Source organism: Seriola lalandi, unplaced genomic scaffold (genome assembly GCF_002814215.2).
Source record: "Seriola lalandi dorsalis isolate HSWRI2012SDOR001 ecotype SW California unplaced genomic scaffold, Sedor1 jcf7180002054542, whole genome shotgun sequence".
NCBI classification, from domain to species: domain Eukaryota; kingdom Metazoa; phylum Chordata; class Actinopteri; order Carangiformes; family Carangidae; genus Seriola; species Seriola lalandi.
In genome coordinates, this window is record NW_019525095.1 from 651651 (window position 1) to 667154 (window position 15504).

The following is a 15504-nucleotide window of genomic DNA, read 5'->3' on the forward strand; positions in this document are numbered from 1 at the left end:
GAGGTAATACGTCAACGGTCAAAGTTGACTACGTAGAAAACAGAAAACAGCATGGAGACGGCAGAGAGGAGAAGGAGCGTAGCTTCCTCTAAAACATCAAAAAAAGGTTAGTTTCCACTCCGAATTTGTTCTTTCACACCAGTGTAAGGCTTAACAAGCATATTAACAGCCCAACAGTCTTCAGAAAGTAGTCAAAACATTCACGCTAACATTAAGTATGTTATAATGTTGTCATGGTTTATGGAGTTGCTCATTGACTGTTAAGTAAAAAGCAGTGGGAAACATTTTACAGTTCAGTTTACGATACAGTTTTTTGTGTGTGTGGCAGGTGGAAAACGTGTCAAAGCACTGACTGCTGAAGAAGAAGCAAGAAGGTGAGAAAGAGCACGGTTATTTATTTTTCTGATGATAATGATGCTAACGTTTTATCAGTGCTGATACAAGCTAATGCACCATACACAAATGCTTTAAGATTACAGTGTGGTTGTAGAATATTCTGTCAATAATCAATTCTAGATATACAGTGGGATTGAAGTTACACTTGTCGACAAGTAAATATATGAACAACACCAACACTTCTTCAAATGTTTGTCAAATGTATGTTGTTGTCAGGAGGGAGGTGGTGAGGGAGAAGCTGAGGGAGAAGTTTGAGCTGGAGAAAAGAGCTCTGAAGGTAGTGGAGCGTCTCCTGGAGGACAGTGTGGCTGAAGACTTCCTGTCTGACTGTGTAAGTATCACCTGTGCTCACTTTTTATTTGGGAAGGAGGACTAGCATTAGCCTTATACATTTGTTATACACAGCTCAGGCTCTGAGGCTGATTTCAGTATCAATGATTCCTGAGCAGTGATATCTCTCATTCTAATAAAAGCTAAATGTACTTCCCATATTGTTTACTGTTTGTAGTCCCTGTCAGTACTGAGTGACTCGCTCTGTCCCCCATTGAGAGTTTTTTAAATGTTAAAGTGATAATGTTGAGGACTTTCCAGTGTTCCTCCCTTACCCGTACTGACCTAACTCAGGCCATATTATTACAGATTAGTCATACATCGTGGTTGTTAAAAACAATAGTGACATGATAACTGATTTCAATTCCTCCCACCTACTATCCATTCCCACGTTTAAATTTTTTCTTCCTCTTCAGTTTTTCACTCTCGAGGTTCAGCTTTGAGGTGACATAGTTGTTGTGTTCAGCCTGTTTTCAGTTTCCTTTCTTCACAGGCCAAATTCATCACTCCAGCTAATTACAAAGATGCTATAGAGGAGAGATCCATTGCTAAACTCTGTGGTTATCCCATATGTCCAAATAAAATGGGCAAGGTAAGACTGTCTATGCCAGTCTTTATAATCCTTTGTTTGAAGTAAATGTCATTATGTTTCATATTTTATTCTGTTTTATCATGGCTCAGTTCTACTGTTTACTTTATAGATCCCAACTCAACAGTATAAAATTTCAACTAAGACCAATAAAGTGTACGACATTACAGAGCGCAAGGTAAGTGCTTCTACATGTAATTCAAAATATATATGTACCTTAAGAATAACTCAAAATAATAAATCTTTTTCCCTTTCTCTTTTATGTTTAGTGTTTTTGTAGTAACTTCTGCTACAAAGCCTCCAAAGAGTTTGAGCTACAAATATCAAAGACACCTCTTTGGCTCAGGCAGCATGAAAGGTATACTGCTCCTTGTCTGTTTGCTGAACAATAACTATGAAATGATCATTGAATATAATAATTTTCTATATACTAAGGTCATGTGTTCACTTCCCTTATCACTGACAGCCCTCCAGTAATTAAATTGATGAAAAAAGGAGATGGGTATGTATTATCTTCAGTGTTTATATCCCATAATACAAAGTGCATATTTTAAATAGCAATATTTCTTAGATTTATTGCATTTTTAGATGATCAATGTTTCATATAAACTTCATAATAAATTGCTAATTCAGCTTTACACATGTGTGTTCAGTGGGAGCTCTGGTGAGGAGGTGTTTCTGTCTGAGAGGTGTCTCCAAGAGGAGGACATCGAGAACCCACTGGCCATTCAGCCCGAAGACCCTCACAACTCTCAGCAGCGTTGTCCTGCAGGCAGCCTCAGCCACAGCGACAGCAGTGACATTGAACAAGAGCAGGACTTTGTCTCCAGTGTGGTGTCCCAGAGGCAGGGACCCAGGGTGCACTGGGGTGACCTGCCTAAACGCACAGATGAAGATAAGAAAGGAACGCAAGGGAAGATACAAAGGATAAAGAAATATAATGGAGAGGGAGATGAGGAGGAGATGGAGCAAAATCAAAGTCAGGATGCGAAGAAGAACCGAAAACTGAGAGATGATGAAAGGAAAGAGTCACATGCATGTAAAACTGAAGTTAGAACTGATGCTGAACAGCTGAACATTATAAATACTGGCCTGACACCAAAGGAGAAGGAGGTCTTCCCTGAGGAATCCCGTGTGGAAGATGCTACAGCTAAGATGAATTTGTGCAGTTTATCTCAGACTGCCACTCACGCTGTTTCCCTGCATGTTGACTCAGCACCTGCACAGGCAGAACACACTACACCACTTATTTCTCCACTTATTGACTCAAGACCCCCAGTTGAAAGCAAACATCTCTCTTCTTCAACAGTAATCACCACTGATCAGAACATGACTGGGTTCAACATCACCCAGGTGGGTATGAGCAAGAAGGGGGCAGCAGGGCTACGAGATCTTCTCAAGAACCATACTGATCCGCCAAAACCAGACTCCATCCGTCTGAATCTCCTTGAGTGCCTGAGAAAAACCTTGAAGGAATGGAGCACTGATGAGACCTTGAAGTTCCTGTATGGTGCTGATCATTCACTGGGCTCTCCTTTCGCTGATGTAAAAGAGGAGAGGGAGGAGGACAAAGAGGAGGAGCTGGATGAAGACGACCTCGAGGATGAGTTGGCAGTGGAGGATAGCGTAGGGGCTGATTCTGGGGTGCTGAGGAGGCAGTCTGCTGCAGCGCCAGACTTTGGGACGCTGAGGAAAGAGACCCAGCAGCAGGAGCTCAGAGTGAGGGAGTTTTATAAAGGCACATGGATTCTGCCTGAGGAGCTGGAGGCGCCGAATGGAAACGAGGTGAGTGAGGGAGTGGCGGAAAAAGAAAAAAGAGAGGAGGGTAATGAATGGAGCTACTTGTTGTAAGAGTCATTGACCACATGGAGGCACTATATTGAAAATATAATGTGTGAACAAATATGATTGGTGTAGTAGAAAGTGCATTAATGTACTGAAATTTGGTCCCCAACACTCACACATGTTGTTTTTTTCCCACCAGGTGACAGTCCAGGACAAGGGCACGAAGGACCCAGTTCTGCCGCTCATTGACTCTAATGCTCAGCACCTCATCCAGAAACGAATTGCAGTGGAGAAGCTCACTATCTGGTGTGTGTGTGTATTTTATGTGTGTCTCTTTCAGCTTTGTGCATTAATTGCATGTCTGTCCATATGTTTTGTGTGTTTTTATTTTGGTGACGCCTATGTACATGTGAATCCATGGTAGTCTATTTATGTGCTTTCTCTTTGAGATTCTTTTATTTTATCACTTCAAGAGCCATTCAAACAATGTGATGGCTCATTAATCTTATAATCTTATTTTATTAATCCATCCAATCCTTCTGTAAGACACAATTGTAACTAAAAATAATGAATCCAAGTTAAATAGATAATACAGAGGCAATTGGAGACCAGTAAAGTAAATCTTTTGTTCTTTCTCAGCTGTGCGCCGCCATTAATTGAAGTCATATTTATAGCTGGGCTGGTAATTCATTGCTTCAGATACCAGTTCAGACTTGCCACAGTTTATTTTTAAGTTAGTGCTTATTATCATGTTTGGGTGAAGTGTTAAGTTGCTGCAACTAAGCTCTAACTCTTCACCTTTGAGGTGAAGAGTTACACTGCCAGGTCCAGGTCTTGAGGACTGTGTATTGGTTTTATAAACTCTGCACAAAGGAATTGAAATTCACATGCTCAGTATTTATTACAGCTGTTGGAACCTGTTTAGTCATTTTTGACAGTAAAAATTAAAAATTTTCTGTCACATTTTTTGTCGATCAGTCTCAAAAGCATTGTGGGTCCGCTGCGTCTCACCATGAGTGACGTCTCCACTGACCTGAACAGCCTGGTCAGGACATTCAGGTGAGTACACATAGATTTCCATACACCTTCCTCTCTGCTACTCTGCCAGAACTAGGTCACTCAGTAACTGCACTTTCTTTTTTAACCCTTATAGTTTTTTGCTTAAAAGGTGTTACAGAAAATTTGTCATTTTGTCATTTTCACCATCTTTAGAAGAGAGAAAACAGGGTTGACAGGGAATCATGGTTCACATCAACTCACTGAAACATTCAAGAACCAATAGCTATGCATCATCACTGCATAAAACACAATTACTGCTTATTACCTCGCTGCCGTCCATAGAGAAATTCTGCAATTCTGCCTCGCTCTTCATTAATTAGTTAGTTGAGCTATACCCCAACCTACAACTTGTTGTGCTTTCTTAAGGAGCTATTTGGGGGTATTGTCATGTTTTTATGCTATTTAGGCTTTATTTTAGCTCTACTGAAACTCGCATGTCAATGACATCTACATTTCTCCCAACTGAGTAAAGTTTTTGGGTTTTTTTTCTTGGTGTAGAACTGCACAACCATTTGTAGCTCCCTGCCAGCATCAGCTAAACAAGCATCTACTCTACTTAAGATCACTGTAATATCCTAAAAGAAATTAGAGTGATAAACTTGTAATTAACAAATACATTTTATTTAAAGATTTGATAATGAACTCTACTGCCCCCTACAGACAGAGAGGAAACATGACAACAACAGGAGTTTTTTTAAACTGTTTAATTGTCATGGCAGGAAAAGCATAGGTGTAGTTAATAACCTTAATAAAGGCTATAGTCTGTTGTGCATCCTCACTTACTGGAACACTTGAATGTAACAGAGCCGTCGTTAATGTGATAAGTGACACCTGTGCTGTTTCTACTGTGATGAGTCAAAATGTCAGGTGTGAAAAAAGGCTTACTGGCTCACCACATTCATTCACGCATGTTCATTTTTGACATGTCATTACACATGTATTCAGTGAGTGGTCATTTTTGGTGTGTGCTTTTCTGACACATCAGCACACGTGGAGTGTATGCGTGGCTTTCTGTTATGACATGTTTTGTAATTTTCCTAAAACATCAAAACAACTTCTATCCCCCTCGACACTCTACACTACATACAGTATTACATATTTTGTTGTTTTGTCTTTTTAAAGTCTCCCAACACCTACACAGGTGTTAGCACTTGAGGCTAATTAGACCTGAGCTCAGGTTGACGCTGGGTGGAGTTATGTTGTAATTACATGAGGTCACCATACTTCACGAACCAATGACGGGCCTTTTTCACAGCAGGCATTTAGACTTGTCACAGTAGGAAAAGCACAGGTGTTGTTAATAACATTAACGGTGGCTCAGTTGTATCCATATGCCTCAGTAAACCATGACAGTGTGACGGTGAGTCAGCAAACACAACACCAAGACAGTGATACAGCTAAATGGAAATGATTGATTTTATTTACATTTTAATTTCTAGCCCCTCATTATTGTGTGTTTTTATATGAACAGCATAGCATTTTAATGTGGCATTTGTTGCATCATGTATATGTGATGAATATTTCCTTGCCCAGTAGTACTCAGTATAATATTTTATTAAAGATATTTTAAAGCCTGTGCCTGAATTGAACATTTCCTGCCTTAGACATATTGCGTATTCCCATCGACTGGTTAGGATGTTTTCAACAGGACTGCTATTAAATCACTGTGTCAGTGATTTAAAAGCCGAAGGGGCAGCAGAGTAACACCTCCACAGTCCCGCTTCCAGGAATTCTCTTTGTGCCATTGAGAGGCCCCGCTGACAAGAGGCTGAAGCCAAAGAATATACACAGTGCTGTCAGAGCCGCATACATCACTGCACTATTGCAGGCAGTGTTTGTGGTGTTTGGTCCGACCTTGTGCATGTTTTGTTTTCCTAGTTTACGTAACATCAGAATTAGGTGATTTTTGACACCCACCTACAGAAGGTTGATCAAATCAAAAGTATGTAGTAGTATTTGTATTTTCATACATTTTTTGTAGTTTCTTTCTCTCCAACATGAAGACAAACTATTTTTTAAAAAAAGTTATGACTGGCATGTTGCTCTGCAGTGCCGACCTGTTGCTCACTCTGTATTTTATTGATTTATTTTTGTCTCAACACCACAGGTTCACCAACACAAACATCATCCACAAAACCCCAGAGTGGACCCTCATAGCTGTGGTGCTTCTACATCTGTAAGTTTACTCTGTGTGTGTGTGTGTGTGTGTGTGTGTGTGTGTGTGTGTGTGTGTGTGTGTGTGTGTGTGTGTGTGTGTGTGTGTGTGTGTGTGTGTGTGTGTGTGTGTGTGTGTCTGCACCAGTGGAGGCATTATGTTTTCAGGTTGTCCATACATATATCTGTACATCCATCTGTCCCATTTTCGTGAATGTGATATCTCAGTAACACCTTTTTGGAATTTCTTCAAGTTTGGCACAAACATTGACTTGGACTCAAGGATGAACTGATTAGAATTTGGTGGTCAAAGGTCAAAGGTCAAGATAATTCTGACCTCACAAATCACGTTTTTGGCCATAACTCACAGATACATAAGCTAACACAAGTTCACAGAAATGTGTAATATGCTAAAAAGATGAAGTGATTACATTTCATGTTTAAATGATAAAAGGTCAAGTTCACTGTGACATCATAATGTTCTGCAAAAAGCATTATGACTCAGAAAGGGAGGTTGTAACAACTTCCTGGTTGGTAGAGGCATACAACTGCAATGTTATAATTCTAGTACTATTGTAAAAAAAGAAGATAAGTATTAGTCAATCCTCTTTATAATAATTGAATAATCAAATATATGCAAGACATAATTAGGTAAAATAATCACAATGTGATCTAAAACTGTAATGTATTGGTATTATACTGTAATTTTCTGTTGTATTAACAGCATTTTTCCAGAACTGTGCTGTTCCTCAAACAACAAAGAAAGCCGTAACATTAACTGACAGGGATTCACTTTTAACTTCAAAGCTTAATGGTGCATTTGACACAACACTATATGGTGTGGCATTGTTTAGCACATGCCATATGGTGTGTGTGTGTGTGTGTGTGTGTGTGTGTGTGTGTGTGTGTGTGTGTGTGTGTGTGTGTGTGTGTGTGTGTGTGTGTGTGTGTGTGTGTGTGTGTGTGTGTGCGCACGCACGCTGATAGTTCATGGACAGTTCCGTGCTGCTCCCGTCTGAGTACACAGAGACGCCTCATGGCCTTATCTCCACCTGATTGCCCCTCTCCAGATCCGTGATGTAGGACAGAAGGCACACACAAGCAGCCCTGTACGCTTTCAAGTTAAATACACACATGCACACACACAGTAGTTCCTCTGTATACATTCAAGCAAAATGGGCACTTTGAATTGCCCTGCCTGGGAAAACTTTCACCTGATGCTTGTCTGACTCTGATTTATGATTCCCTCAGTGGCCCCAGGTCCGTTTACTTCAGTATCATAACTTACATTATGGGCTCTCTTGAACTTAACAAAAGAATACACTAAGTGTTGTGCAGCTTGATGAACAGTAAATCTATCACTCTTAAAGCAAATGGGTCCTGTGACTGGAAACTCTTCACTGAAACTGCATCATATAAAAAGGAATAGGCTGCAAAAGTGACATCCTGTTAATTCACTTTGGAATTATTGTCAACAAACTGGAGTCTTTTGACTAAATTTATTTTTCTCTTTTTTGGGAAACAAAGAGTCTGGGTTGTATTAAACTGCTGTCAAATTATTTTGGCAAAAAACAGAGATTTGATTTGTTGTCTGCATGTTGTGGCTTTGACCTGATTGAAGGTGTTTTGTAATGTTTACTTCTGATGTTGAGAGAGATAAATATTTCAAACCACTGTTTTTAAGTTTTGATTTTGTCTAACTGATGAACCACTCAATAACATATTTTTATTGCTTGTTTATGTATTATGGCTGGATGAGGAGCCATATTATTAATATTATATATTATTTGTCTGAGATAATCATCAGCTCTTTTGGAAACATTTATTCTCTTTGTCCCCACGTCTCTATGTTCCATTGGTACTCTATGATTTCATTAGTTCCTATTTAACATCAAGCTTCTCCATCCTTCCATTCCTCCATCATGAATAATTTGGTGTGCTGTCTTATCTGTCTGCTGCATGGCAGCTGTGGAGCTAGTCTGGCCTCTATTGTTCAGGCCAGCTGAATAATGGATGTCCCCCCCTGCAACACTAGACCCCGGGGTGAACCGGAGATTAACCAGCAACGCACCCCCACACAGGTAGACAGGGCAGGTACAGGGGGAGGGGTGGGGGAGGAAGGAGGATGAGAGCAATGGAGGTTAGAGAATTGAAGGAGACAGCTAGAAGGTTGCAAACAGTGGATTTAGAGTTGGAGATAGACAGTCTTTACATAATGATGTCACTGCAGGCATATTGGCTCATAGAAACATAAACGTAGTTGCCAGTTTTTAATCAGTGATTATATTTTATTATTTCTACTCTGTAAACACCTCTCACTGTAACACATTACAGTTCAACAGCACCACACACTGCGGCCTCCACAATGCCCCCTAAAGTTGAATCAGCTCCTCTCTAAAACCCTGAAACTGTAATGTTCAAACCTTCATAAAGGTATAATTTATTATATCAGGGCTGTTGCAACGGACTGCATTAGTTTTAGCTAGTTGTACCTAATAATAAAATGGCAACTGACAGTACACTACACACAGTCACACTCACAGCTAAAACACACACTTGGTTAAGGGTGGGGTTGTGTGACAGTTTAGCAGGCTCTGTGTCGTGTTTGTTAGGCATTGTTCAAATGTTGTACATCATGCAGGTGAGGATTTAAAACAATATTAAAAGATTAAGAAATATATGTAATTTCTCTTAATTCGAGTCTGCAAGGTTTTTACATGAAGTGAAGATATTACTGGATGATTCAGGGCATTCATGGAGTGTGTTTACATGCACCTGGTATGAGTTGCACATGTAAACATCATATCCTGGTTTCAGAAATCTGCATGAGGATATTCAACCTGGAGTTCTCTGAGAGAAAGTGTCACACTGTAAACACCTTGTCCAGATTTCTGAACACACTCTGTTCATAGAGAAATGGGGAGCAGAGATGTTCAGGAATCAAGGCACAAGTGCTCACAGATGATTAGAAACCTGGATACTGTTAAGATCATGTACACAAGGACATGAATTTCTTTTGTTCCATGTAAATGTCATGTCCCAGATAATCATAATCAAAACATGGACACTAAAGTGCATGTAAACACACTAAGCAGTGAACAGATGTTTGTTCTCCAAAGCACATTTACTGAGTTATCTGGGTAACTTTGGTGATTATAAACTAGAACCCACATGAATCTGAAATGGTCTGATCTGTGTTTTACTAAGCAGAAGTAACCATTTGACTCAGCAAAGCTGCTTTAACAACAACAAGAACCCTGGTCAGCACTCAGTGCCTGAACATGTGGCTTAAATAAGAACTAAACATCTTAGTGTAACCTTTACATTGTCGATTGAAGATACAAATTTTTACTTGTCAGTCTTTACAATCAGTGTAGCAGTGTATCCTATGTTCATCAAAAGTCTAATGATATTTATGATCATATAAATGTTCTGGTGTCTGTAAGAACTTGTCATAGCTTCATCAGTGCGCAGTTGTGTATAATTTGTGTGTGTTTTGTGTTTCAGGCTGTCAGAGGTGTCTCCGGTGGTGAGAGAGGCCGTGGAGACGCAGGCATCAGTGCAGTACTTGAACACACTGATGCAGGAGCTCGGCCTACAGGAGCAGGATCTGCTGAACTTAGTCCGGTTGTTTAAAACCCAGTCACACTGACACACAATGTCAGGCATGGACATATGAATAATAAATATCACACTCTGATTGAATAGAATAAAAATATCAGACGTTTTCTGTAAATATATTTTTCATAAATAAATTTGGTAGTAATAACTGTTTAGATAAAAACTCCTTGTTTGTTTTGTGGGGTTTTTAACTAGCTTGACAACGACACAGACTCAGTCACACCACAAACTGATCTAGGATGTAGGAGTGGTGACTGTTGATATTGTGGAGCAGAATTACTGTATGTACACAATCTGTGATGAGATATGTGCAAATCAGATCCTTGAAGTCCTGGAGCTGTGCATGTTTAACCTGTGCAGGGCGAAATAAATCACACCCAGCTTTTCCTAGTGAAAACGCCATGTGGACACGCTGCTTATTACTACACTGGAAGAACTCCTGCTGTAATAAAAGTGACGCTATTTCTCCAGACTTCCTTCACATGAAGGTTTATGGCACCATAATGCCATTTGTTATATGAGTATGTTAACAATGTGTGTGTCTGAAAATATTTGGTTTTGACCAGGTGGCGCATGCAGCAAAACGTTTTTCTCTCTAATAGTGGAGATATAACTTTGACCTGTCATGCAGATTGGGGATGTGATTGATGGCCTGCGTGGCTCAACACAGCTTCTCGTTTTTCACAACGTACAATCAGTGGAGTGGGACACAGAGGGATTTCTAAATAATGTATTCAATTTTTAAATGTTATTGTGGGTTAAAACCTAAAAAAAAAAAAATCCAAATTATGAGAAACATTTTCTTATTTAGCAAGCAAATAAATGTGGAAAGATTTAAATCATTTTAATTCTTGTATTGTTTTGTTAATTCCTAACTGGAAAAAAAACTGACACTCAGCTTCAAAGGTTAATATTTAATTACTGAGCATGAATCTAACAAATTGACTAAGTCTAAAAAGCTGAATTTCCACTGTTTGTAATATAAAGAAATGTGAAGAAAACAGTGAAGGCATTTAAAAGTGATAATTCTTTCATGAAATTATTCGGAGATTTTCAGCTTTGGAAACCAGTGTTTACATTTGATAGGGTAGCTGCTTTGAAATATTAATAATTTAAAAACATACTCGATAAATAAATGTTTATTTCCATAAAATCAACATCAGAATATCTCAGGCTAAATAATTAACTACATTTAACAGTAGGTAAAATGTAGAGAAAATACAACAAACAATAAAATAGAATAAAATAAAATAAAACACGGCCATCCATGTGCATAGTCGGTACATTAAAAGTGCAGGATTTCATTTTAAAGCATCGACGTCTGTTCATTTCAGTCCGTGCTGCGTCTCCTTGTGTCTTCTCAGGTCCACTTTCCTCTGAAAGCCTTTCCCGCAGAGGTCACAGCCGAAAGGTTTGAAGCCTGTGTGTTTCCTGCTGTGTGTGATGAGGTTGGAGCTCTGGCTGAAGGCCTTCCCGCACACCTGGCACTTGTGCGGCTTCTCACCTGCCGCGGGAGCAAAAAAGGCAACGTTGGGTCAGTTTTTAGTTTTTACACGTTACGCACGCGCATTTAAAAGTGAAATTTACGACAACTGTCGGTTTGTAGTGTCTCACCTGTGTGGATGAAAGTGTGTTTTTTCATGTCTGACTTCTGATGGAACCTCTTCCCGCAGTACTGGCACGGATAAGGCCGCGTGTCCGAGTGGATGAGCAGGTGCGTGGACAGTGTGGAGGAGCGCTTGAAGCTTTTGCCGCAGATTTTACAGCTGAAGCTCCTCTCCTAGAAATAGGATTTGAAGTGTCAGTGTGGAAGGCCTCAAACATTAGATATAAACTGCAGATATACACAAGGCCTAAAATCATCTCTTGTGCTCATACTGCATCTTATGCACCAGTGTATTTCCAGTCAGGGACCTACCTGCGAGTGAACTGCTCTGTGCTGATCCAGGCTCACTGCGTGTCCGAAGGTTTTCCCGCAGATCCCGCACTCAAACGGCCGCGTCCCGCTGTGAGATCGCCGCACATGAACCTCCAGGCCGTGAGGTGTGGAAAACACCTTTTGGAAATGCAGAAGAATCACACTTTACTTCAAAATCAATCTCAAAACAGGAATAATTATTGATCTTGTGATCCCAGATTAAGAGAGATTAGAGATATGGATATATGGATTTGATAGAGGCCTAATGGTCATAATGTTATGGTGTGATCACCGATAAAATATCGGTAAAATCATCAACATCTCTGTAAACTCAGCTGTTATGATTTTGGCTAAGCAAAACTCGATAGGGGGAAACGAACCTTGCAACATTTAATGCATTTATAGGATCCACTTGACTCGAAGTCCGAGCAGATGAAATCATTTTCAGACTTGATTTCTGTAGCGCAAGGCTTCTGCTTTACATCCAGATACAGCTCGTCTGCGTCCCGCAACCTGCGGAGTTGGTGCGCAGCTGAAGAGTAATCCCGGTAGCATCCGGCCACTGGACCCCGCTGTGCGTAAAGAGGCTCTTTGCCGCTGTCCTCTGCCCCGTAGATGCTGACGGGTGAGTTAGGCTCCCTGTGGCCCTGGTGGTGGTGGTGGTGGTGGTGGTACGGTCCCTGAACCACATGCCTCAGCTCAGATCCAGAGTATGCTGACCAGGAGTAAGGAAAAAGGGGGATGTTGAAGTGGTGACCGTCCTCCGCTGCTGGAGTGGAGCATTTCTCTGAATCTGGGAAAGAATTTGGTTGCAGTTTGAGTGGATATGGTTAGAGTACAATCTGCATTTTATGTGTCACATGAAATAGATCATTTGATTTGAATTGCAGGGGGTCTTACTGGAAATGGAAATCTGACGTGCGTAGTACTGATTTTAGACTACAATAAACTTCTGTAACCCTCAAGTCCCTCCCATCAAAGTTCTGCACCTTACATATCAAAAAGATTTTTCTGTGTGAAACTAAGTTACGCACAATAACTGATGATTGACAAGATATTTGGCTATTTGGCATTTTCCCCCAATGAAATGAATCATTAAATTGACTATGTAAATGAATAATCGACTCCCAAACCGAGACAATTAATGCTCTTTGTTTTCCTTCACTGTCATCAAAACTATACCACAGTGAAAATGTTTAAAATAGTTTACCCACTTATAAAGCTGATATTGTTCAATGGCAACTGTAAACAGTTTTAATTTATATAAGATCACGGGTCAAATAATCGAATGACACGCTCACGGTTCAAATAGGCCTTACACTAACAAAGTGGTTTTGATACTCCTCTGACACTTCTACAAACCAAACGTATGGCTGGAAATATATTTGAGCTGACCTGGTGAGGACGATGGAGACGGGGGACGCCAGAAATCACAGTCGGAAGATCGGTCACACACGCTGCCTCCGCAGCTGAGCGGAGAGCTGGAGGATAGTGAGCCCGGGGACAGCAGCCGGGACCCGGGGGACAGTCTGTCAGCGCCGGCGGACACTTCCTCGTGCGGCTCCAAGTTGGACTCAAACTCCCCCTGCAATTTGGTTTCTATTGACAGGAGAGGGGAACAAGTTAGCTAACTTATTCTGACTGATTGTGCAACAAGTGCAACAATCGCTGTTATTAGCATAATTCTACAAGTTCCGTGCGTAATTACGCATAAACGAACCTACCTGCGCACGCATGAGCCAGAATAGTGTCCAGTCCACTGCAGTCATCCTCCAGGTAGCGGGGCTGGTGGTAGCTGTGGGCCCGTTTACTCTTCACCAGGAAAGACCTCGGCATGTTTTATTTCTCGCTCTCCTTCAGTCTGTGCTCCTCACGTCTGAAATCGGCCACTTCACTTCTCCCCTCTCCACGCTGCTCTGACTTTATCTCTGGACAGATTGGGACACTATTGGTTGACAGGCGAGACGGTGTTGGGATTTCTGGCAGGCTATTACGCATGCGCAGAGAAGCCGTATCGTTTACCAGGTGTCGCGGTACAGGTGGTCAAAAGCAGGACCACCTTCCCCAGTGAGCGTCCCGGCAGATATAGGATTGTAGAGAAGATATTGTATGTCCTTAATGGTATATAGGCCTAGTCACAGCTGTAAATGGGACTCAGTTCACAGGATGGCTTCATAATATATAGCGTTAATGGTTGGCTCCGACTAGACGATAGATTAATAGCATATAATAGGTAAAGTTAAATTTCCTAATATTAAAATGACAAAATTAACTATTTTAGAATGAAAAAAGAAAATCTGACATTGTGTTTGTTTATCAGGGTATAAAGTTTTTCTCGTAGCCTATATGTTAATTTTGGCTACAGTTAGAGATGCTGTGTAAACTAAGGAAGACATTCAAATAAATTAAAACCGAGATTGGATTTGCGCGCTTGACCAGTCCGTGAAAACGGTCGAGATTGACGTACAAGCCCAAACTCAACATGGATTGAAAACACTGTAGCAACACTGAACATTTTGGCGTCTCATCAAGCCACAAGATTCAAAAACACGATGTCAATTCTTTAATTTGACTGTGATGAGACGTAAAACGTGTGTGTTTGCGGATGGCTCGTGCAGGCAGGGCAGGCTGTGATGGATAATGACCTATTTGTTGACGCTGGTAAAGTGATCCTGTTAATGAGACGCGCACGGCCGCTCCGCACAACAGCCTGCTGGTGGGGAGCCGGAGTATCCCTTTACAGTTACACTGCTTCAGCCTTACTGTTTTACATCATTAAAACCCCCTCACGGCCAAAGCACAGACCCAACTGGGCTGTCCAATGAAAGAAATACAGAACAAGATTCATTTAAGATATTAAAAACATAATGCATAAAATCACCATGTAAGAAAATAAAAAGTTTTGAGTTGAAATCTGTCAGGCTCGGAATACAAATCATGGCGAAGATTTGGGTTCTGTTCAAGGTCGGTACAAAGCAGAGCGTTATCGATTTTTGTGTCCGATGTGGGAACAGAGTTTGTTTGATGCAGCTGCAGAAAGTTAAAGACCTGCAAGCAAAGCGCAGATAGCCGAGGCATGAAGCTGAAACACATGTCCCATACTCACACACAGCACAGTGACACTGCAGGAACTACATCCCAGCTCTGAGGAATCACACTGTCCAAATTCAGACTGAACGTCAAAATATCAGTCACAAGCTGCAGAGAAAGAACCACAAACCCTCTAACACAGTGTCACACGCGCATGCATGCACACACACACACACACACACACACACACACACACACACACACACACACACACACTCCTTTTTCTCTATCTTTCTTCCCCTCCCTCTCTCAGACATTAATTTTCATGTTAGTCAGCCATGACAGGCAAACAAAAACACTGATTCATGTTGTGATAAAAGACTGGTGCCACAATCTTCTGGACATTTGCATAATACAAAAATAAATCAGTTAAACTGCTTGTTAGTATTCGTCTCGTTTCATTATTACAGGTTTTACCCACAAGCACAGACTTATCTTATTTTTATTTAATTTAAGACAACATTTCATATGATAACTCCAACCATACCAGCACTTTTACTTTTATTAGACCGCCTAATGTTGATGTATTCTACTTGCTCAAAAGGGTTAAAAAGACAAATCA

The 15504-nt window shown here is 40.7% G+C and overlaps 2 protein-coding genes across 2 annotated transcripts; one reads left to right on the forward strand and one right to left on the reverse strand.

The window, feature by feature from the left end:
- The first annotated feature begins 16 nt into the window (after positions 1-16).
- Positions 17-10406, forward strand: rpap2 (RNA polymerase II associated protein 2). The gene is made up of 12 exons (XM_023414796.2): positions 17-106; positions 329-374; positions 613-727; positions 1220-1318; positions 1428-1493; positions 1585-1673; positions 1782-1817; positions 1969-3100; positions 3300-3406; positions 4079-4159; positions 6267-6335; positions 9821-10406. Exons 1-12 carry the CDS (start codon positions 52-54, stop codon positions 9963-9965), a joined length of 2040 nt encoding a protein of 679 aa, XP_023270564.1. The 5' UTR covers positions 17-51; the 3' UTR covers positions 9966-10406.
- A 651-nt stretch (positions 10407-11057) lies between these two features.
- On the reverse strand, positions 11058-15109 carry gfi1aa (growth factor independent 1A transcription repressor a). Its single transcript, XM_023414757.2, has 7 exons — positions 14959-15109; positions 13577-13780; positions 13248-13451; positions 12233-12645; positions 11853-11990; positions 11549-11714; positions 11058-11438 (listed from the first exon to the last, which is right to left on the reverse strand). The coding sequence occupies exons 2-7, from the start codon at positions 13686-13688 to the stop codon at positions 11260-11262; spliced, it is 1212 nt and encodes a 403-aa protein (XP_023270525.1). The 5' UTR covers positions 13689-13780; positions 14959-15109; the 3' UTR covers positions 11058-11259.
- Between the last annotated feature and the right edge of the window lie 395 nt (positions 15110-15504).